This window comes from Oncorhynchus clarkii, chromosome 9, assembly GCF_045791955.1.
Source record: "Oncorhynchus clarkii lewisi isolate Uvic-CL-2024 chromosome 9, UVic_Ocla_1.0, whole genome shotgun sequence".
Classification (NCBI taxonomy): Eukaryota; Metazoa; Chordata; class Actinopteri; order Salmoniformes; family Salmonidae; genus Oncorhynchus; species Oncorhynchus clarkii.
The window spans coordinates 50,380,741-50,403,928 of NC_092155.1; the positions used below are offsets into that span (position 1 = coordinate 50,380,741).

General features: G+C 44.6%; 2 protein-coding genes across 4 annotated transcripts in view; both read right to left on the reverse strand.

Moving 5' to 3' along the window:
• Window positions 1–552: 552 nt before the first annotated feature.
• Window positions 553–9,004, reverse strand: LOC139416481 (dolichyl-phosphate mannosyltransferase subunit 1, catalytic). 2 transcript variants are annotated; one of them, XM_071165117.1, is made up of 9 exons: window positions 8,773–9,004; window positions 7,749–7,848; window positions 7,603–7,636; window positions 7,428–7,504; window positions 7,131–7,156; window positions 6,873–6,968; window positions 3,776–3,844; window positions 2,746–2,860; window positions 553–2,256 (listed from the first exon to the last, which is right to left on the reverse strand). In XM_071165117.1, the coding sequence occupies exons 1-9, from the start codon at window positions 8,901–8,903 to the stop codon at window positions 2,152–2,154; spliced, it is 753 nt and encodes a 250-aa protein (XP_071021218.1). In that variant the 5' UTR covers window positions 8,904–9,004; the 3' UTR covers window positions 553–2,151. The 2 variants fall into 2 exon arrangements, with proteins under 2 accessions (XP_071021218.1, XP_071021217.1); XM_071165116.1 differs by having other exon boundaries at window positions 621–2,256; window positions 6,873–6,975; window positions 7,129–7,156; window positions 8,773–8,974.
• A 4,135-nt stretch (window positions 9,005–13,139) lies between these two features.
• Window positions 13,140–23,188, reverse strand: part of LOC139416483 (collagen alpha-1(XX) chain) — a 33,607-nt gene continuing 23,558 nt past the window's right edge. For both annotated transcript variants that reach the window (XM_071165118.1, XM_071165119.1), the window contains exons 11-41: window positions 23,019–23,148; window positions 22,700–22,845; window positions 22,482–22,611; window positions 21,287–21,426; window positions 20,687–20,813; window positions 20,420–20,559; window positions 20,171–20,303; window positions 19,907–20,052; window positions 19,710–19,839; window positions 19,476–19,592; window positions 19,182–19,328; window positions 18,772–18,828; window positions 18,632–18,670; window positions 18,408–18,546; window positions 18,173–18,315; window positions 17,617–17,726; window positions 17,250–17,408; window positions 17,087–17,164; window positions 16,828–16,914; window positions 16,631–16,684; window positions 16,345–16,440; window positions 16,061–16,114; window positions 15,814–15,867; window positions 15,617–15,670; window positions 15,448–15,519; window positions 15,188–15,223; window positions 15,029–15,095; window positions 14,753–14,941; window positions 14,569–14,646; window positions 14,313–14,474; window positions 13,140–14,215 (exon numbers count right to left, since the gene is read on the reverse strand). In XM_071165118.1, the coding sequence (XP_071021219.1) occupies window positions 14,187–14,215; window positions 14,313–14,474; window positions 14,569–14,646; window positions 14,753–14,941; window positions 15,029–15,095; window positions 15,188–15,223; window positions 15,448–15,519; window positions 15,617–15,670; window positions 15,814–15,867; window positions 16,061–16,114; window positions 16,345–16,440; window positions 16,631–16,684; window positions 16,828–16,914; window positions 17,087–17,164; window positions 17,250–17,408; window positions 17,617–17,726; window positions 18,173–18,315; window positions 18,408–18,546; window positions 18,632–18,670; window positions 18,772–18,828; window positions 19,182–19,328; window positions 19,476–19,592; window positions 19,710–19,839; window positions 19,907–20,052; window positions 20,171–20,303; window positions 20,420–20,559; window positions 20,687–20,813; window positions 21,287–21,426; window positions 22,482–22,611; window positions 22,700–22,845; window positions 23,019–23,148 (3,243 nt within the window). In that variant the 3' untranslated portion in view covers window positions 13,140–14,186. The remainder of the gene's footprint in view (window positions 14,216–14,312; window positions 14,475–14,568; window positions 14,647–14,752; window positions 14,942–15,028; window positions 15,096–15,187; window positions 15,224–15,447; window positions 15,520–15,616; window positions 15,671–15,813; window positions 15,868–16,060; window positions 16,115–16,344; window positions 16,441–16,630; window positions 16,685–16,827; window positions 16,915–17,086; window positions 17,165–17,249; window positions 17,409–17,616; window positions 17,727–18,172; window positions 18,316–18,407; window positions 18,547–18,631; window positions 18,671–18,771; window positions 18,829–19,181; window positions 19,329–19,475; window positions 19,593–19,709; window positions 19,840–19,906; window positions 20,053–20,170; window positions 20,304–20,419; window positions 20,560–20,686; window positions 20,814–21,286; window positions 21,427–22,481; window positions 22,612–22,699; window positions 22,846–23,018; window positions 23,149–23,188) is intronic.

The following is a 23,188-nucleotide window of genomic DNA, read 5'->3' on the forward strand; positions in this document are numbered from 1 at the left end:
GGTAGGCGAAGTTCTACCTTCAGACACATGAAATGGTTCAAAATGGGAACACTTTGCCTTCCTGGCACTTGGGCTGCTGAATCAAGACTACCAACTGCCAACAGTGCAACAAAACAAAAAAATAACAAATAGGAACCAAGGCTTTATCGTTGGGGTTTTTAAAGAAATGTTTTGTGATTGACTAGGAATTCCATGGAGATCGGTTGGTGATCACCACTCTAGCCGTAGTCGGGTCTATCAGCTGTAATAACATATATTACCTTCAGAAAGTTCACACCCCTTTACTTTCCCCCACACTTTGTGTTACAACCTGAATTTAAAATGGATTAAATTGAGATTTTGTGTCACTGGCCTACACACAATACCCCATAATATCAAAGTGGAATTACATTGACTTCAGAAAGTATTCATACCCTTTGACCATAGGAAGTAGTTTGAGGGTGGGGGTGCTGTTATATTTTTCCGGGGGGGTGCTAAGATTTATTTGTCAACTGCGCCACAGATGGCTATCTCGGTCTGCTAATAAAGGACTAGTAAAGGGTCAGTGCACTACTTTGGTGATTATTATTTTATGCTTAAATATATACAGTACCAGTCAAAAGTTTGGACACACCTACTCATTCAAGGGTTATTCTTTATTTTTACTATTTTCATTTACATTGTAGAATAATAGCGAAGACATCAAAAGTATGAAATAACATATGGAATCATGTAGTAACCAAAGAAGTGTAAAACAAATCAAAATATATTTTATATTTGAGATTCTTCAAAGTAGCCACCATTTGCCTTGATGACAGCTTTGTACAGGCTTGGCATTCTCTCAACCAGCTTCATGAGGTAGTCACCTGGAATAAATTTCAATTAACAGGTGTGCCTTGTTAAACGTTAATTTGTGGAATTTCTTTCCTTCTTAATGCGTTTGAGACAATCAGTTGTGTTGTGACAAGGTAGGGTTGGTATACAGAAGAAAGCCCTATTTGGTAAAAGACCAAGTCCACCAGAGATTTTTGGTTCCAACCGCCTTGTCTTTGTGATACGCAGAGTGTGTGAATGGATGACCTCCGCATGTGTGGTTCCCACCGTGAAGCATGGAGGAGGTGGGATGGTGTGGGGGTGCTTTGTAGGTGTCACTGTCAGTGATTAATTTAGAATTCAAGGCACACTTAACCAGAATGGGTACCACAGCATTCTGCAGCGATATGCCATCCAATCTTGCGCTTAATGGGACTATCATTTGTTTTTCAACAGGACAATGAGCCAACACACTTCCAGACTGTGTAAGGACTATTTGACCAAGAAGGAGAGTGCTGTATCAGATGATCTGGCATACACAATCACCCAACCTCAACCAAATTGAGATGGTTTGGGATCAGTTGGACCGCAGAATGAAGGAAAAGCAGCCAACAAGTGCTCAGCATATGTGGGAACTCCTTAAAGGCTGTTGGAAAAGCATTCCTCGTTAAGCTGGTTGAGAGAAAAATATAGGAAAATGTAGAAAAACCCTTGAATCAGTAGGTTTTCTAAAACTTTTCACTGGTAGTGTAAACCCACCAAAATGTGAAAGTAATGAACAGAAAGGAGTTAATCAATCTACAATAATACATAGGAAGAAGCTTGATGCTTCAACATCTTTATGTATGATTGGAGATCCATCTGAAGCAGAGGCAGTGAAGAATGAATATTTTAATGTATTACTTTCTGTGCTTTGACTTGTCAATAATCAACTACTCATAGAAAGGAGCATAGTCTGTCCATTTCCACTTCTCATTTTTATCAGTGACATAGTGCAGTTTAACAACCCCCCCCCCCCCGCTGAGAGAAATGGGGCAGAGAGAAAAATATGCCGTTCTATAGCTAATTTAATGCTATTCTATACATTTTGCCATGGGGTAGAGAAGATGTTGCAGTTTTAAAGCAAATTTCCTGTAATTCTAAACATTTTGCCATGGCTTATGAAGTGTTCACTTGCTATCTTCCCCAACCAAAATAAAAGTTTGTTTGATGCTCCCTAAATCTTGGGGGCCCCAGCCTCGCGTGTGCTGTGGGGGTGCGTCCTACGCTACTGATTTTGATGTAGGTTCATTACTGCATTGAAGGCCATGACTGAAAAACTAAAAAGCAGTGCTGAGTCCAAACCTAGAGCATCATAAATCATGTTGTCGCGAAGAGAGTAAGCAGTCCTTTCAGGAACGACACTATTTCATTTCCTCCCAGTTTAGACTCCCCATAAACACGATCCACAAACGAAATTGGAACCTGTTTGGAAGAAGGAAAACTATCGTTAAAGGGATAGATTGGATTTTGGCAATGAAGAGTCAGATGAACTCCAGGATACCATTTGTATGTATCTGCCTCCAGTATGAAGAAAGTTAAGAGGTAGTGTACCCATATACTTCCAGTCATTGCGCTAACGCTAGTTAGCAATTGTACACTAGATAGCAACTTCCTTCAAACTGCACGCAGAGACATAAGAATGGTATCCACAAGTTAATCTGGCTGTGGGAAAGTAGATAAAACTCTCTTTAACTAAGCTACATACATATGGGACATATTGACATGATTAACATATCTTAATTTATTTGGGTAAAAACATTTACAACAGATGTATTCCCAGAGGATAGCATTTAAAAGTATGAATTAAAACACTGTGTCCAAATGTGGTCCTCGACGGTAAAAACAAATAAAACATCTCATGATTAAGAAACTAAACAAAATTACACAAAACCCACAAAAAAAAGGCCTCACCTCTCCAATGGTGTAGTTCAGCTGTCTAGCACGGACAATCATCTCCATCTGAAAGACGTAGCCTCTGGACACACACCTCTCCACCAGACTCTCCAGTACCTCCTTCTTGTAAAGCCTGAGATCACCATGCATAAAAAACAAAACAGTGAGATAACACACACTGGCACACTAAGGAAGATAAAGGAAGATGTACCAGTATGTAAGTACAGTTGAAGCCGGAAGTTTACATACACCTTAGCCAAATACATATAAACTCAGTTTCACAATTTCTGACATTTAATCCCAGTAAAAATTCCCTGTCTTAGGTCAGTCAGGATCACCACTTGATTTTAAGAATGTGAAATGTCAGAATAATATTAGAGATAATTATTTATCACATTCCCAGAGGGTCAGAAGTTTACATACACTCAATTAGCATTTGGTAGCATTGCCTTTAAATTGTTTAACTTGGGTCAAACGTTTTGGGTAGCCTTCCACAGGCTTCCCACAATAAGTTGGGTGAATTTTGGCCCATTCCTCCTGACAAAGCTGGTGTAATGGAGTCAGGTTTGTTGGCCTCCTTGCTAGCACACGCTTTTTCAGTTCTGCCCACAAATTTTCTATATGATTGAGGTCAGGGCTTTGCGATGGCCACTCCAATACCTTGACTTTATTTCCCTTAAGCCATTTTGCCAATACTTTGGAAGTATGCTTGGGGTCATTGTCTATTTGGAAGACCCATTTGCGACCAAGCTTAAACTTCCTGACTGATGTCTTGAGATGTTGATTCTATATATATATATATATCAACATAATTGTCCCCCCGTCATGATGCCATCTATTTTGTGAAGTGCACCAGTCCCTCCTGCAGCAAAGTACCCCCACAACATGATGCTGCCACCCCCGTGCTAGCCATAAAATACATTTATGGAGTGGTTGAAAAACAAGTTTTAATGACTTCAACCTAAGTGTATGTAAACTTCCGACTTCAACTGTAGGTGTGATTGCTGTGCCTGCTGTTCTTCACACCTATTTACATTTAGCCCCTTACCTGAAGCTGCCAGTCAGGTCTGATGCCCCAGGTCTCAGCAGCACCTGTGTGACATAGTTCGCTCCCCGACTGTTAGAGAGGGAGGGACACACACAGACGAGAGTTTAATACTTGCCTTCTGTATAAACTGAATAAATGACGGCCAACAACCTACACTACCATTCAAAAGTTTGGGGTAAATTAGAAATGTCCTTGTTTTTGAAAGAAAAGCACATATTTTGTCCATTAAAATAACATCAAATTGATCAGAAATACAGTGTAGACATTGTTAATGTTGTAAATGACTATAGCAACTGGAAACGGCTGAATGGGATATTATCAGCAACCATCACTCCTGTGTTCCAATGGCACGTTGTGTTAGCTAAACCAAGTTCATCATTTTAAAATGCTAATTTATCATTAGAAAACCATTTTGCAAAAGATCTGTCCTTCTTTAGACTAGTTGAGTATCTGGAGCGTCAGCATTTGTGGGTTTGATTATCAAATCAAAGTTTATTTGTCACGTGCGCCAAATACAACAGGTGTAGGTAGACCTTACAGTGAAATGCTTACTTACAGGCTCTAACCAACAGTGCAATTTCTAAGTTTAAAAAAGGTATTAGGTGAACAATATATAAAGTAAAGAAATTAAAACTGTAAAAAAAACAGTGAAAAATTACTGTAGCGAGGCTCTATGCAGTAGAGAGGCTATAACAGTAGCGCGGCTATATACATGCACTGGTTAGTTGAACTGATTGAGGTAGTATGTACATGTAGGTATGGTTAAAGTGACTATTCATATATGATAAACAGAGAGTAGCAGCAGCGTAAAAGAGGGGTTGGGGGGGGCCACACAATGCAAATAGTCCTGGGTAGCCATTTGGTTACCTGTATAGGAGTCTTATGGCTTGGGGGTAAAAACTGTTGAGAAGCCTTTTGGTCTTAGACTTGGCATTCCGGTACCGCTTGCCATCCGGTAGTAGAGAGAACAGTCTATGATTAGGGTGGCTGGGGACTTGGACAATGTTTAGGGCCTTCCTCTGACACCGCCTGGTGTAGAGGTCCTGGATGGCAGGCAGCTAAGCCCCAGTGATGTACCGGGCCGTACGCACTACCCTCTGTAGTGCCTTGCGGTCGGAGGCCGAGCAGTTGCCATACCAGTCAGTGATGCAACCAGTCAGGATGCTCTCGATGTTGCAGCTGTAGATCCTTTTGAGGATCTGAGGACCCATACCAAATCTTTTTAGTTTCCTGAGGGGGAATAAGCTTCGTCGTGCCCTCTTCACGACAATCTTGGTATGTTTGGACCATTCTAGTTTGTTGGTGATGTGGACACCAAGGTACTTAAACTCTCAAACGGTTCCATTATCAGCCCCGTCGATGAGAATGGGGGCGTGCTCGGTCCTCCTTTTCCTATAGTCCACAAACATCTCCTTTGTCTTGGTTACATTGATGGATAGGTTGTTATTCCGGCACCACCCGGCCAGGTCTCTGACCTCCTCCATATAGGCGGTCTCGTCGTTGTCGGTGATCAGGCCTACCACTGTTGTGTCGTCAGCAAACTTAATGATGGTGTTGGAGTCGTGCCTGGCCACGCAGTCGTGGGTGAACAGGGAGTACAGGAGGGGTCTGAGCACGCACCCCTGAGGGGCTCCAGTGTTGAGGATCAGCGTGGCATATGTGTTGCTACCTACCCTTACCACCTGGGAGCGTCCCGTCAGTAAGTCCAGGATCCAGTTGCAGAGGGAGGTGTTTAGTCCCAGGATCCTTAGCTTAGTGATGAGCTTTGAGGGTACTGTGGTGTTGAACGCTGAGCTGTAGTCAATGAATTGCATTCTCACGTAGGTGTTCCTTTTGTCCAGGTGGGAAAGCGCAGTGTGGACTGCAATAGAGATTGCATCACTCGTGGATCTGTTGGGGCGGTATGCAAATTGGAGTGGGTCTAGGGTTTCTGGGATAATGGTGTTGATGTGAGCCATTACCAGCCTTTCAAAGCACTTGGTCAACATGGGTGTGGAAGTGAATGCTACGGGTCTGTAGTCATTTAGGCAAGTTGCCTTAGTGTTCTTGGGCACAGGGACTATGGTGGTCTGCTTGAAACATGTTGGTATTACAGACGCAATCAGGGACATGTTGAAACTGTCAGTGAAGAAACCTGCCAGTTGCTCAGCACATGCCCGGAGCACATCCTGGTAATCCGTCTGGCCCCGCAGCCTTGTGAATGTTAACCTGTTTAAAGATCTTACAAAAAATTGGCTACGGAGAGTGTGATCACACAGTCATCCGGAACAGCTGATGCTCTCATGCATGCCTCAGTGTTGCTTGCCTCAAAGCGAGCATAGGAGTGATTTAGCTCGTCTGGTTGGCTTGTGTCACTGGGCAGCTGGCGGCTGTGCTCCCCTTTGTAGTCTGTAATAGTTTGCAAGCCCTGCCACATAAGACGAGCGTCGGAGCCGGTGTAGTACGATTCAATCTTAGCCCTGTATTGACGCTTTGCCTGTTTGCCGGAGTTCCTCTGTCCAGTGTGTGTTCTTTTGCCCATCTTAATCTTTTCTTTTTATCGGCCAGTCTGAGATATGGCTATTTCTTTGCAACTCGGATCCCAGAGTCACCTCTTCACTGTTGACGTTGAGTTTTGCGGGAGTTTCTCAAACTAAACACTCTAATGTACTTGTCCTCTTTCCAGAACAGACTGACGAGTTTCAGAAGAAAGTTCTTTGTTTCTGGCCATTTTGAGCCTGTAATCGAACCCACAAATGCTGATGTTCCAGATAAGGCCCGTTTTATTGCTTCTTTAAATCAGCACAACAGTTTTCAGCTGTGCAAACATAATTGTAAAATGGTTTTCTAAAGATAAATTAGCCTTTTAAAATTATAAACTTGGATTAGCTAACACAGCATGCCATTGGAACACAGGAGTGATGGTTCCTGATAATGGGCCTCTGTACGCCTATGTAGATATTCCATAAAAAATCTGCCATTTTCAGCTACAATAGTCATTTACAACATAATGGACAAAAATGTTTATTTTCTTTTAAAACAAGGACATTTCTAAGTGACCCCAAACTTTTGAATGGTAGTGTAGATGTAGCAGACGGGAGTGTGCCCCTGCAGTCACCTGATGAGTTTCCTGCGCAGGTCCCATCCGTACACGCCCCCATCTCCTCTGTATCGGGTGCCTGACACAAGGTCATACCCGCCTTCTCTCTGTTTCCTTGGAGACCAACACATTCACACCAAATACGTTGTAACAGATGATCACATGGTAGAGATGTAGATTGCTAGCAGACATACTATATTCTGAATTCTACGTTCTACATTTTCCCCCAAAATATACACATTCACATTTTGCGATGAATTAAAATAGTTGACTTACTTTATGAATTCTGGAATAAATTTAGGCTGCAAGGAAAGATAATTGTATGTATTTTAGGATGTATGCATCCAAAGGATTTCATAAAAGATATTCCTGGCAATGAAGCATTTTGATACAAATATCCAACCAAGCAATGTAACACCACAAGTAACCTCCTGATTAGAAAAAGGGACTAGAAAATAGTCTGTTCTTGGAAACATTTTTAAATTGTTATTATTGTATTACAGGGTCCGGTGCCATTATCCCAACCTGCTTCTCTGATACTGTATTGTCCAGAGATACAGGAGATCCACTCACATGATGGGAGAGGTCTGCATCCATTATGAAGACATAGTTCCCTCTGGCATGTTTAATGCCATGGATGTAGGCAGTTCCTGAATGCAGAATTAAAAGGACATCACCTGACATGTGTACCTGAGATAGTGTTCAATAACACTGTGTTCACTCTGATGAATGAGTATGTGACACTTACCTAACCCTAGTTTCTTTGCTCTTGGTCGAAGGAGCTGAAAAATAACCACAAAGAGCAGAGAGTGAATGAGTGTCTTGCTATGCCAGCAGGTACGTGAATGTTAAAGTATATACAAAAATAACAACTAATCTATTAAATTCACTTACTATCTTGTCCTCTCCGTATATCTTCTGCAGTTGTTCTGCCACCTCAAGTGTCCCATCTGGACTTCCATCATCAATGACAATAATCTCGTACTCGTATCCACTGTGAATAAGTAAAAAGGTGTTTCAACCCATCACACAACAAATGCTAATCTGACATTTGATGAAAACAGGGACTTTACAATGAGCTCTATCATAGTTCCAGTTACAGCTTGAATTTCAGTCAGTCTTTCAAATATGCAATATCTGTTCAAATGTTGTGAGTTATATGCTATATTCTTATAAAGGTACAATCTGCAAAATGTTATTGCAGTCTTTGATGTCTATGGAGTACAATGTTGCATGTTTACATCATTGCCTGGCCCACCCACAACTGCCTTTTGTTGTTATGAAGACCGCAGAGGTAAAACAGCTGAAATAAGCTCATAGAGGTATTTATATAAGTCATATTCCACACACACACACACACACACACACACACACACACACACACAAAGAGGGTATGTCATTAGCTGAAATAATCAATGAGCGACTGGTAATCACAACAACAGATGGGTGGGTATAATTTGTGATACGTTCCAACAGGAATTTGTTTCAAAAACTTAGTAAATACAAAGTTGTATAGCGGCAGAATAAGATAGCCCATTCCCTACCCGGTATCTCATTAAATGTTTCACTCACCACGTTTATTCCCGAAAAATGTCTGTTCTCACTCTGGTAGCCTATGGGCAAACATTAAGAATAAACTACGTGGTAAATTGATGCCTATTCGGCACCTAGTTAGCTAGGTGAATTGATCATGCTACTTTGGATGCGTTGTTTGTTGATAACCTTATACTTTAGAAGTTTTAGGAACAGATTCCTGTTGGAACGTTCCACAAATTATACCCACCCGCAACAGATTGCAAAAGTAAGCCATTGACGATCCCAATGAGGGCTGTCCCCTCTTGGCAAATCTGATTTTAGTGACAGTTTATCACTGACATCTTGTCACACACTTCGGACAACATAATCTGAAATGATCTACCTTTCACCGAAGTATTTTACCAATAGCCACACAATAAGCGGTAGATTCTCTCGTTCATTGTAAGTGGGCAACAACACCGAGTATTTATCACCATCTCCCCGGCTTTGCTGTGAACCTTTCCGGCTTGCCATGTTGGTTGGAATGTTGTTGAGCCGGATGCGGGTGCGTTGTAAAATATTTACCCGTACAACAAATTCTTCACTATTTGGTTCCTAATAATATACATAGCACTAGGTGGCGCCACATACAGTAGTTATAAATATATTTGACTGTACGGGATTTCTTCTTCTTCTTTGGCATTGGGTTGGCAGATCGCATCCAACGTTCAATGTGCATACATCACTACCTACTGTACTGGAGTGTGAGGCCAGTCACAGACTAACTACATTAAATGATCTTCATTAGTCATGTTCCTCTAACAAAGTGAAATAGAGCCCTAGACACCACTTCCTTCCCCCCACTACGCCACCCAAACCCCAAACCCATCCAGCCTCTCTAACCCTTTCACACAATCTCTCCCCATCTACATCATACAATTCACAAAATATCAACCGTTTCCTCCACTAAACACTCATCACACAGACCTGTTTCATGTCTCCCTATCATCCACAATGTGGCATTCAAACCTGTGTGCCCAAACTGTAGTCTACTCCACACAACTTCCTCTCGCCTACATCGCATGCTCCTTTACTCACCTATATCGACATGCAATATCATTGTCTCCCCTTACTACCAGCATCCCACTCCATTTGCCAAAGACTGAGCCTTTTTGGCCGAATCAAGGACTTGACTTCCCTGCGGCCCAGTTGACCTGAATATTTACCCCCTCTCTCCTCACTGCACTCTCAGCCACCACATCGACCTTCTCATTACCCTCCACACCCACATGGGCGGGAACCCTACAAAAGTTTACCACCACTACATCCTCTCCAACAGCACTATCATCTCCACAAACAAGTCTCTCCTATCCGACCTGCCCATCTTCACACTGCTCAACACTGCAGCCGAATCAGAGCAGATCACCACTCTAAGTGGTTTCACCTCCTCCACCCATCTCAAACCTAGAATCATGGCCATCAACTCTTCTGCATACACTAACACATAATCAGTTAACCGCTTACATGCACTAACATTGAAATCTGGGACATACACCCCTGTGCCCATCCGACCACTGACTGGATCCTTGCAACCATCTGAATCCTTAAAAACGAATAAAAACGATTATCTATATATCTCTCTAAAAGACATCTCACGTCCTTACTCCATTCTCTCCTGCCCTCAATCATGTCCACACCTACATTTGTTTTGGAACAGCCAAGGAGGAACGTTCCCCAATGCGATTGCCGGCCCTATCTCTCTCTCCCCCAGTCCATATTCTACCACCTTCTGCCCGATTGTCCACTCGTATGCCCTCTGCTTAACCTCTCCTCGCTCCCAGCATTCCCCAGTTGACATGACCACAGGATGTCCTTCTGAACTCCCTTTCAACCTCGCCCAGTACGCTAATGTTTGTCCCGCTTTATCCTCAGTGGCAGTTCCCCGCTATCTACCTGCAATGCCTCAACAGGTGTTGTCCTGAAGGCACTACACACACAATCTCAGGGCCCTTGACTGTATCTTTTCCATAGTACCGTTTTGGCTGCCGACCCTTATACAAAGCAAACATAATCCAAAGATGACCTAATCACATCCCTGGGTTGCTCCTCTTTTCAGTTCGCTGCAGCTGGCGACTGGAACGAGCAGCAACAAACACTCAAACGGGACAGTTTCATCTCAATCTCTTCATTCAAAGTCTCAATCATGGACACTCTTACTGACAGTTGTGGCTGCTTTGCGTGGTGTTGTCTCTACCTTTTTGCCCTTTGTGCTGTTGCCCAATAATATTTGTTTTGTCTACCATGTTGTTGTCATGTTGTGTTGCTGCCATGCTGTGTTGTCATGTGTTGCTGCCTTGCTATGCTGTCATCTTAGGTCTCTCTTTATGTAGTGTTGTGTTGTCTCTCTTGTCGTGATGTGTGTTTTGTCCTATATTCATATATTTTTATTTTTAAACCCAGCCTCCGTCCCCGCAGGAGGCCTTCTGTCTTTTGGTAGGCCGTCATTGTAAATAAGAATTTGTTCATAACTGACTTGCCTAGTTAAATAAAGGTTAAATTAAATTAAAATCCATGTCTGGTACATATATAACAGTGTTTGTCTTTCCGACCACCAATCATATCCTGCCTCTGCCCTTATGAGGTTCAGCACCTTCCAGCACTTCATTTCAATATACTCAACATGGCTCTTCCACGTAGAGCCTCTCATCAAACCACATACCTAAATACTTAAGCTCAGACACCCTACCTATATTCTGACTGTATATTTTCAGCCTAACATCTTTAACCTTCCTCCTAGAAAACATCATAAAGCAGGACTTGGACACAGACATCCTAAACCCTCATGTTTGAGTCCAATCTTCCACAACTCCCACACTTTCTTGCATCTTCATTACATATTCACATTCCCACCTCTCTTCCATAGAGCCCCATCATCAGCATACAAGGCCACACCCACTCCCTGTCCCACGTCCTCTAATATGTAATTTATCAGCAGGGTGAACAACATCTGACTAACCACACTTCCCTGGGGAGTACCATTGTCCACTTCTAACAGCATTGACAATTCTGACCCACCCAACACCCGTATGACTCGATCTAACAAGAAGTCCATGATCCAGTTATACAGACGTCCCCCAATGCACTCAGCTTGATCAACAACCCTTCCCTCCACATGGTATCATAAGCTTTCTCAATGTCAATGTCAAAATACACAACAGTCATCACCTATTTTATTGTCAGGGCCTTGGCTATCTCTGTACTAACTGTCACCAGGGCATCCATGCCCTGGCATCCATCCACCCACTCTGTGCTACGCTCATCAAACCCCTAACTTCCAAGAAATACATCATCCTACTCACTGTGGGCACTCACAGGGCACTCCAGGAACTCAGGATCATGATCCCCATCTCAATCTCCTTCACCCTTACAGGGCACTCCAGGAACTCAGGATCATGATCCCCATCTCAATCTCCTTCACCCTTACAGGGCACTCCAGGAACTCAGGATCATGATCCCCATCTCAATCTCCTTCACCCTTACAGGGCACTCCAGGAACTCAGGATCATGATCCCCATCTCAATCTCCTTCACCCTTACAGGGCACTCCAGGAACTCAGGATCATGATCCCCATCTCAATCTCCTTCACCCTTACAGGACACTCCAGGAACTCAGGATCATGATCCCCATCTCAATCTCCTTCACCCTTACAGGGCACTCCAGGAACTCAGGATCATGATCCCCATCTCAATCTCCTTCATCCTTACAGAGCACTCCAGGAACTCAGGATTATGATCCCCACCACAATTGCAACAAAATAATGAATGAAAAACTCAGTGTAGGCTATAGATAAAAATTGCACAATAATTATACATTCAGGGATTTTTTAAAGATTTAATTTTTATTCAACCCGCTCAACTATATTTCTTGACCTTAAACCTGCCGTGACTGCGGGTTTTGAGTCAACCCTCGCATCACTACTTTGCATGACCATTGGGGTGAGGCTCGGACTTGGAGGTCAGTCTTCACTACACCTGCCACCGCAGGTAATTCATCCCCACTCTTGTCAGGGTTCAACATCCATCCGAGACAGCAGGGTACGGTTTGTCGACCTACTTGGAGCCATTCTTCCTCACCTTCCCTCTACACTTGGCTCTTATTGTTCCTAGCTGTCCATAACCACTTCTATCCGTTCTCCACGCTCATGCCGCACCTTCATCTGCTGTATTGCGGATGGCCTTCAGCCAATACCCAACTTCGGTTCCTTGGCCCAATTTACTAGTCTGGCTTTCTCTGGCCTCTCCATGCTGGTAAAACGTGGGCTACTCTGCATCCGAGCTCTTGCATAACATATAATTGACAAGGTATATTTAAGCAATAAGGCATTAGGGTGTGTGGTATATGGCAAATATACCACGGCTAACGCCTGTTCAAAGATGCATCGCGGAGTACCTGAATACAGCCCTTAGCCGTGGTATATTGGTCATATACCACAAACCCCCGAGGTGCCTTATTGCTATTATAAACTGGTTCCCAACATATTAACAGAAGTACAAATAAATGTTTTGTCACACCTGTGGTATGTCAGCCAATCAGCATTCAGGACTTGAACCATACAGTTTATAATGGATAATCAGATCATGCCAATATTCAATTCAATTCACCAGTAACAGTAGCCCATCTTCCATTGTCTTGCAGTATATTATCATCATCTCATTACAGTCAAGTGGTCCACTGTTTAGGGATTAAGAAAAAAAAAAGAGTTCAGGCAAGTTGACTTTTTTAGGTCATGATTTTATTACTCTCAATTGGCTTCCTGCTGTTTAAGTATTTAGACTACCATATTTATGTAGAAGCTGGTCTAATGCTGGTCTCTCATGCGCTCTCTCTCTCTCTCACACACACACACACACACACACACACACACACTTCGGAGTAGAAAAAAAGTAAAACACATCAAATGTTTTCAAGAACACATGGCAACATTTCAACTGCTAATGGCCGTTTAAAGACATGAAGCAGGAATTGTAAACAGGGCTTTCCTGTGAGATAAAATACAACATGTAATACAGGAAATCTGCATGTTAGTGTATAATGAGAATAACAAGATTCAATTTATCATATACAGTATATCTATACATCTATAAAATAATTAAGACATTCTCACAGTGTATAATTTGTTTGAAACAAAATATAGTTTTTTTTTAATACAAAATGAACTCTTTGGATTAACATTTTGAGGCAGTTTAGGTATAAAAAATATAATAAAAGCTACAGATAGTAACCATATTTGAATTTATGCTTAACATGTAATATGTTACAGTGCATGAGTACAAAAACATGGACATAGTAAGGAGCAGATTTAACATTTTCAGTGCGAAGGTCATAACATACATCAGTTAACTATTACAGGCCTACTGTCTACCAAAATATCCACTACATAGCCTCCATTAAAACACAGGCCTTTACAATATGTTAGCGAGTTTATTAACAGGTAGACCTATTCAAATACTTAAAAATGTACTTTTCATCAGTTTTTATGTAAGTGGAAACACTTGATACATTTGTGTTTCATGAGAAGGAGAAGTGAAGAAGAGGCACCATGTCAACTTCCTTTCCCCCTTAATAGTGGCCCATGTGTCTCTGAGTCACTGACGAGCTCCAATGCACCAAACCTGCTCCACGGTGGTGCTTCGTCAGCTCCAGTCCCAGTCTGTCCATCAGGTCTAATGGCACAAGTGCTCTATGGCCACTTAAAATGAAGGAGATGACAGGAGCTGGACCACAATGTCACAAGAAAATTCAGCTTCCACTGTGTGCTCAAGGCTGGTATCCAAAATATGGGTCCTCTGAAAAATGACATGCAGTCAAAACAGTAAAATAGCATGGTAATATCTTCAATATGGAAATATTTACTGTAAATGGTCCTAGATATGGCTGTTGTACCTGCTTGTGTCTGAACACCTCTATGACAGCCACTGCTATCACAAACACCAGGGGGACCTATCTCTCCTGCCTGCCCGACTGCTCCTGCGATGCCCGGAGGTCCCGTCTGGCCATCCTCTCCTCTAGGGCCGGGACTGCCCAGCTTGGCCTCTCCTGGGAGACCTGCACAAACACAATCACAAAAAACCCTAATCACTAAGTTGACAGCAGCAATTAAACTTCTCAATTACCGTAGAGAGACAGCTGATGAGTGTACCTGCAAATCCTTTGATTCCCTGTGGTCCCTGGACATTGGGCCCTAAGCTGCCTTTCTCCCCGGGGGCACCTCTACGTCCTGAAGGAAAGAAGGAACCACTGATGAGAGACACTTATCACCTAATAAGTCTGACCAGGACTGAATATATACCACCACCTCCACCGTGTAAAACCCAAGGCCTCACCCTGCTCTCCTGGGTATCCAGACTTCCCTGGTTCCCCACTAGTTCCCAGTCTTCCCTGGTTCCCCCTCTGTCCTGGTGGGCCCTTTCCCCCTGGTATACCAGGCTCTCCTGGTGGACCCACTGGCTCCTCAATGGGCACAGGCTTACGGCTCATCTCATTCAGGAACAAATCCAGCTTCAGCACCTCGTCTGAAAAACAATTGTGAATAAGTCTACACAGATACACACACAACCATGTGCACTCCCTCAAACATCACCTTACATTGCAGCACTTACTGTGCACCAGTTGCTCACAGGCCTGTGTGACCAGCTGGAAGATCATTGCCATGGACTGAGGCTCTCCCTAAAACACAGAGCATGTCTGTCAATCAATGGGCCAAGAGAGCACAAACACATTTTCTTGCACAGAGACAAACTTGCATGATAAAAATGTACCTTCTCTCCCCTTTCACCTTTATTCCCAGGAAGACCCTGTTAATAGAAAGGGAAACTACGATGAGCTAGTTGATAACCATTATCGCTACTAATACAATTTGGTTCTAATACAATTTGGTTCACCTCAGACAATGGATCATCACTTCATGAGTTAACATTGAGCATACTGAAATTGTGTGATGGCGTGATTGTTGTTTTCAACAGTATATTGGATGCGACAGTCCCAGGGTATGAAGTTCCGTTTGTGCCTCAGTACTTACGGTCGGCCCCACCCCCCCTAAAGGTCCCCTCTCTCCAACAACCCCTGGGTGTCCTGGCATACCCTGGAAACCCTGACAACACAGATGGGTGGATTAGGGGAGGAGCAATAGAGATCACTAGAAAAGCAATGACAAGTATACCTCCACTTGACATTCACCCCACTCTTACCCTAGGTCCAGTAATCCCTGGTCCGCCCATGTTCCCCTCAACTCCTCTGATGCCCTGAAAAACACCGGGGAGGCAAAGGTCAGGGTCAGAGCTGGCTTCAGACTGATACACATAACTAATAATAGAAACACTTGGAGTCTTGAGCTCCAGGCATGGTTTGTGGAACGTGTTTGAATAAGGATTGAGATTGAGCTCACCTTGGGGCCTGGGGCTCCTTCGTTCCCTTGGGGTCCAGGAGGACCTGGTAAACCCTAGAGAAACACAGGGATGCGGATGGAGGAGGGGAGAAGATGATAGGGAAGGAGAAGGAAGGAAAGTGGAGGGATCAAATAAGAAAACCATAATGTAAACTACAGCACAGTGGATCAAATGTTGGAAGACAGGTAAAATCTAAAAAATATCCTGTTCTGTTTATTCAATGGGAATGTTGTAAATCAGACTCACCTGCCCACCTGGCTTTCCCACCTCCCCCTTCACACCCCGAGCCCCTGGAGGTCCCTGTAGAGACAGAACGGGCACCGAGGTCAAAAGTGATACATATTGTTGTAATCACATAATAACACGGCACAGATCTGCAATATGCTGACATTGCACAATTGATCACAATAACATATGTTTCCAATTCAAAAAGGGCAAACATGATAGATGCATTTAAAAAGCAATGTAGAACTTTCTAAACATGGAGAGCAATAAGGATGCTCTAAAAGAATCATTTACAACCGACCCACCACTTTGCCCTGAACTGTCAATCCCCGAGGGCCACGATTTCCCAGGGGCCCAAGAACGCCTTCTGACCCGATTTTCCCTGAAGGGCCTATCTCACCCTGAGAAAAACAGGAGTGGTGAACAGAGGTTAAAATATAAGAAAATCTGTCACCGTCACATTCTGACAAACATGATGATGTACAGTACATGTGAAAATAGACTATGGTGCAATACAGATGGGGTTCAGCTGTGTATAGTGAACTGTTCAGGCGCTTCTGTATCGGCTTCACAAGTGTCAAGACCTCTGACCTTTTGGCCCTCCTCTCCCTTTTCACCCTTTTCTCCACGAGGACCCGGTTTGCCCTAAAAAAAAACAGGGACAAGGATTGTTGCATAATAATCTTAGGATCAGTCATGAATCATTGCAATTGCTAATCACTTCACTACATTACAGTTAATTGAATCCATTTATTCTGCTTTCATCATAACGCAACACTGTGACTCACAGGAGGACCCGTGACCCCAGGAGCTCCAGGTATGTCGGAGGTACAGGTGCAGGCATAGGCAGGTGCGGGGCAGCTCTCCTCATCCCTCTGAGATAGTCACACAGGCAGCATTACAGTCAATTAAGTTACCGTGATATTCAGGGCAGGACGCCAGAGGGCCTCCGCTTCTAATGCATTCATTAACTCCATATTCCCCTAGACGTCGGGATTTATTCATTTCCCCATGACCTTTAATAGAGAGTTACTGTGTGTCACTAACCAGGCCTGGCAAATCACAGCAGGTGTCCTCTAATGCCCAGGTGGTGTTGCACACAATCTCAAAGGACTGTAGCTGGAACTGGAGGAGGCAACAACAACAAAGAGTCTGGTTACTACAGTATATGTTATGTGTGGGTCAAAGTAATAGTTCTGTTCCAACTAACCGGGGCAGAGCCGCTGTGTGGTCCACGGGTCTTCATCAGTTTGCCCAGTGTCTCAAAACCATCAGTGGGCAGAGTCCCCAGTGGCCGTGCGGGCCTCTCACCCACATGCTGGCAGTCCACAGACAGGGATACGCTCACCTGGCTGATAGACAGGTGGATCTGCCAATCACAGGACAGAAGGGTGTGTTAGAACGACTTGTGCTGTATGTCACAACCATAGACAATATATTAGAGTTCTATATCCATGGTCACATTCTCTAATCACCATCTAAAACTCAGCATTGTCTTGATGTTGAACTGCCCCTCGTCCTCGTTTTCTCTCCCCCTTTCTTCCTTCTATTTATCAAATATTTTCTCTCTCGTTCACCTTGTGGAAGCTTCCGTAGAACAGCCTGTGGACCTGTGGCTGGTCGAAGGTGAGCTCCTGAACCTCCCCTCTGTAGTCCAGACTGAAGTACAGCAGCAGTTTGCTCACAGCTGGGGGGCACAGAGAGAGAAAGGGAGAGAGAGAGAGAAGGGAGGGGAGATGAAAAACAGTTTTTTGGGGGAAATTATCCACCGTATGATGAGGAAACAATCTTTCCCCTAAAGTCAGACCGCGGAGTCCCTACCCCTTTGAAGAGTGTCATAAATAACTCAGTGCCCCTAACAACTCCCACACACACACAAAAAAAAAAAAAAAAAAAAAAAAAAAAAAACTTGTCTCTTCCTACTGGCACTGATTTTGCTAATAAATACTTTGAGTGAAAATGTACTGTGATGTATTGTTGTCACACCTAGCAATCTTAACATGAATGCACTAATTGTAAGTCGCTAAGGATGACTGAAGCAAATTTAGTGAGATCCCTGAGCACAACAAACAGCAAAAACTACAAATCCCTCAAAATGGCAGTCCTCAACCCCATCCCTCTCCTCAGACTCACGGTCCAGCACCACGCCCATCTTGGGCTGGAAGTCGTTGTCGGTGAGTTGCCAGAGGGCAAAGGGCTCCCTGGGGGTGTCCTGTAGCAGACGGAAAGCTATACTGATGGTGTGCTCTGGAGAAAAGCCTGCTGGGTGGATGAATCTGTGGATGGGACAATATAGAGATAAGTGACCTGTCTGTGTGTGTGTGTGTGTGTATGTGTATGTGAGTGTTTGCCTATGTAAATATCTCACCCTGTGCTCCGAGTCAGTTGGATGTCTCTGTACACAGTATAGGTGTGTAGAGTATTGAAGACAAAAGGCTCAGCAGTCACCCCCTCCACAGATGAGTAAGCCCTCTGGGTCAGACCAAAAGCCTCCATCATATCGAACCCTGGTGCAGAAACACACACACAGACTCTCACACACCCATGCGTATATGACAAAAGCTCTTTACTTTACAAACATAATTTCCTTACCTTTTACAATGCTATTTCTGATGGTCACCTCAGGGCATACTGTAACACAAGAGGGCAGTGTTTAATCACAAACAAAGGTATGTTACAGCACTGTCAATATAGCTCTGTTCTGTACAATTAACTATAATATAAAGAAGTACCTTCATTGCGAATTGGGTGCAGTCTGGGATGAATGGGGATTCTGGCTGGGGCCGATGCTGTCGGGATCAAAATCCAAATGCTCATTACTTCTATCTAGTTCTACTTTCATGAATGTGTAATGTTACATTGAGAGTGTTTCCCACCAAGAGGATTGTACCCCAGTGATCTGTTTACATCTACAATCAATCCCCGAGCTGACAAGGTAAACATCGGTCGTTCTGCCCCTGAGCAAGGCAGTTAACCCACTGTTCCCCGGGCGCCGAAGACGTGGATGTCGATTAAGGCAGCCCCCCACACCTCTCTGATTCAGAGGGGTTGGGTTAAATGTGGAAGACACATTTCAGTTGAAGGCATTCAGTTGTACAACTGACAAGGTATCCCCCTTTCCCAATGCTGATGGTATACAGACCTGTGGGGTGGAGAATGGAGACTGCAGCTCCCTCTACAGTGTCGAGGCGGGAGTGCACACTGATGCGGTACACAGTCTCTGGCTCCAGCTCAGTGAAACAGTAGCTGCTGCTTGATGCATCCACTATCTCCTGCTTTGTCTGCTTGTCTGGGCTCCCAAACACAGTAGGGACATAGAGAAAAACATACGCCACACACAATATCCTTGTAAGAAACAGCGATGGATGGTAGCTCCAAAACCAAGATCCCTGACTACCTGTGTCACTTCGAGATGTGCTAGAAAAGGTCTCGTTACCTTTGAAAGACTGGATGGCAATGCGGTAACCGCTGACTGCTGAAACAGGCCTCCAAGACACGCAGATACTGGAGTGATCAGACCTCATCACACTGACACTGCTCACTCGCAGACTGACTGGAGGAACAGACATGGAGAGACAACTGACGGGATGTCTGCGTACACTAGAGCACGCGAGACCATGCATTCACAGGTCATAGACGATTAATGACAGTTGGTGTGGAAGTGACTCACTGGTCTTGCCCTGTGCGGAGGCGCTCCCTCCCTCTCGGTTGCGGTACTCCGCAGTGACCAGGATGCTGTAGCGTGTGTCAGGTAGCAGGGTCTGCAGCAATGTTCGTCTCTCGCTGCCTGAAACCAACACCTGCAGAGGCATAACACTGTAACAACCAACCTAACCTGACCTGTGTGTGTGTGTGTGTGTTACTCACAGTGCTCTCCTGTGTCTCTCCTCCCATCAGGGCGGTGTAGGAGACATGGTATTGCAGTACATGGGCGTTGGGAGGAACCCAGCTCACCAGGAGACTGACTGCAGTCTCCTCTGAGATGGACACACTGGAAGGGCCGCCACCTGACACTAGGACACATTAACGCGTGCTCTTTAAGCTGAGAACTACAACCTTTACATCCCAATATTACATATTGATGCGATTAACATCTCCAGGTCTGTGACAATGTGTGTATTTTGAACTCACAGGTGCTGTATCGTATAGCCACTGCCTCACTCTGTGCTCCATCGGCGTAGAGGGCAGACAGTGAAATCTGATACTCCTTATCGTCCTGCACCCCCTCCAATATGGCCCCCTCGCTGTCCCCATCCACCCTCAACTGAAACACACACAGCAAATGTAACACTAAAATCCATGCAACACAGCGTCGAATTGGCAATGAAATATGCCGCGTCTTACTAGATTTAACAGACAAGCCGAGGTTCCTCCACATACCTGTCTGAGGTCCCCTCCACTGAGTGAGATCCATTTAATCAGGTAGGAGACAACGTCATCGGCGGCTGACTCCCATCGAACTGTGATGTCACTTCCTGAGAAGTTTGTGACTCTGAGATCAGAGGGGGCTGGTACCCTCACTGACAGAGAGACACAGAGAGAGGGGCAGAGGGGAGGGAGAAACAACAATCTCTGTCATATGCACAGGTCATGTATGGATGTGGAAATGTGTGCGTGTGTGTGACGTGCTAGGTTTCATGATCTTACATGTGGTGACGTTGGCTGTGAGCGGGGAGGACAGGCCCTGCTCATACTGTGACTGCACCGACACCAAGTATCTAGACAGAGAGGACAGGTTCTGTAGCAGAACTGAGTTCACACCTGTCACCTCCACCTGGAGAGAAGAGAGGCGAGCGGGAAAGTGACAGACAGAGAGAAGGAGATACTAAATTAATGAATCAAGGAAATATCTTAGAATAAAACATATTGCCTCCCGGGTGGCGCAGTGGTCTAAGGCACTGCATCGCAGTGCTAGCTGTGCTAGCACTGCGAGTTAGGGATAGGGAGGGTTTGGCCGGTAGGGATATCCTTGTCTCATCGGGCACTAGCGACTCCTGTGGCAGGCCGCGCGCAGTGCACGCTAACCAGGTCGCCAGGTGCACAGTGTTTCCTCCGACACATTGGTGCGGCTGGCTTCCGGGTTGGATGCGCGCTGTGTTAAGAAGCAGTGCGGCTTGGTTAGGTTGTGTTTCGGAGGACGCATGGCTTTCGACCTTTGTCTCTCTCGAGCCCGTACGGGATAATAATAATAAAACATATTTATTGAGTAGTGCATGTTTTATTCCACAGTAGTTAAATGGTGAGCACCTGTTTGACGTCACTGCCATGGTTGGTGCTGCAGGTGATTCTGTGACCGGGAACATCAACCACTCCAGGAACCCAGCTGACCCTGACCATGCTGTGGCTCACCTTGGGAAACTGCATACTGACGGGGGAGGGCAACGGGTCTACAGAGAAAGAGAAGAACATATTTTAACTGTTTTATTTAACCAGGTAGGCCAGTTGAGAACAAGTTCTCATTTACAATTGCGACCTGGCCAAGATAAAGCAAAGCAGTGCGACACAAACAACAACACAGAGTTACACATGGAGTAAACAAATATACAGTCAATAACACAATAGAGAAAAAGTATATATACAGTGTGTGCAAATGTGGTAGGATAAGGGAGGTAAGGCAATAAATAGGCCATAGTAGCGAAATAACTACAATTTAGCAATTAAACACTGGAGTGATAGATGAATGTGCAAGTAGAGATACTGGGATACAAAGGAGCAAAAATATAAAATAATAATAAATAACAGTATGGGGATGAGGATGTTGGATGGGCTATTTACAGATAGGTTATGTACAGGTGCAGTGATCTGTGAGCTGCTCTGACAGCTGGTGCTTAACGTTAGTCAGGGTATGGGTGTCCAGCTTCAGTGATTTTTACAATTCGTTCCAGTCATTGGCAGCAGAGAACTGGAAGGGAAGGCGGCCAAAGGAGGAATTGGCTTTGGGGGTGACCAGTGAGATATAGCTGCTGGAGTGCGTGCTATGAGTGGGTGCTGCTATGGTGACCAGTGAGCTGAGATAAGGCGGGGATTTACCTAGCAAAGACCTATAGATGGACCTGGAGCAAGTGGGATTGGCGACGAATATGAAGCGAGAGCCAGCCAACGAGAGCATACAGGTCGCAGTGGTGGGTAGTGTATGGGGCTTTGGTGACAAAACGGATGACACTGTGATAGACTGCATCCAGTTTGCTGAGTAGAGTTTGAGGTTATTTTGCAAATTACATCGCCGAAGTCAAGGATCGGCAGGATAGTCAGTTTTACGAGGGCTTTACTTGGCTCATCGCGCTCTAGCAACTCCTTGAGGCGGAGTTGGGGAGTTGCAGTGATGCGACAAGATCGTAATTGGATATCACGAAATTTGGGGAGAAAAAAAAAAATGACACACAGAAAAATTAAATAAATGGATTGATTGTTAATTAATAATAGGCAGTGATAACATCCTCACATGTGGTGGCGATGGCGGTGACAGGGTCACTGGGGTCCTCGTCATACAGGGCATACAGGGTGACAGAGTAGTCTGTCACTGGTATCAGACCACGCAGCATCACATCAGTCTGGTCTGCCCCAAACTTCACCTGGGACAGGGATTTAATACACAAAATGATCCTAACAAACACATCAACATATTACACACGTCACTCTGCCATCCTCCAGTAACCTCACCTCCTTGGCATCGTCGGGCTCTCCGTGGCTGAGGGAGGAGTAGAGAACCATATACTGAGTGGCCCCCGCGGTGGCACCCCAACGCACCCTCAGACTGCTGGGGGACGAGGGGGTCACCTCCAGACCCTCCGGCATGGCCAGGGGCACTGATGATCCAGGAGAGGAGAGAAAGAGAGAAGGAGACGGTAGAGGGAATGTATCAGAAGTTATTTCCACGGTAGAGAGAATGCATCAGAAATTATTTCCATGGTTTCGTCGAGTTATTTGCATTATGAAGTACATGATATGTGAGGAATGTGACAGATGGGTTCTGCCTTACATGTGGTGATGGTCCCTCTGAGGGCCAGACCAACGTTGTCCTCGTAGACAGGAAAGATTGATATGTGGTAGTGGGTCTGGGAGGAGAGTCCACCCAGCAGAACACTGGAGACGGTCCCATTCACAACCACCTGAACACAGACGCCACACAGATCAAGTCACTCACAGCCA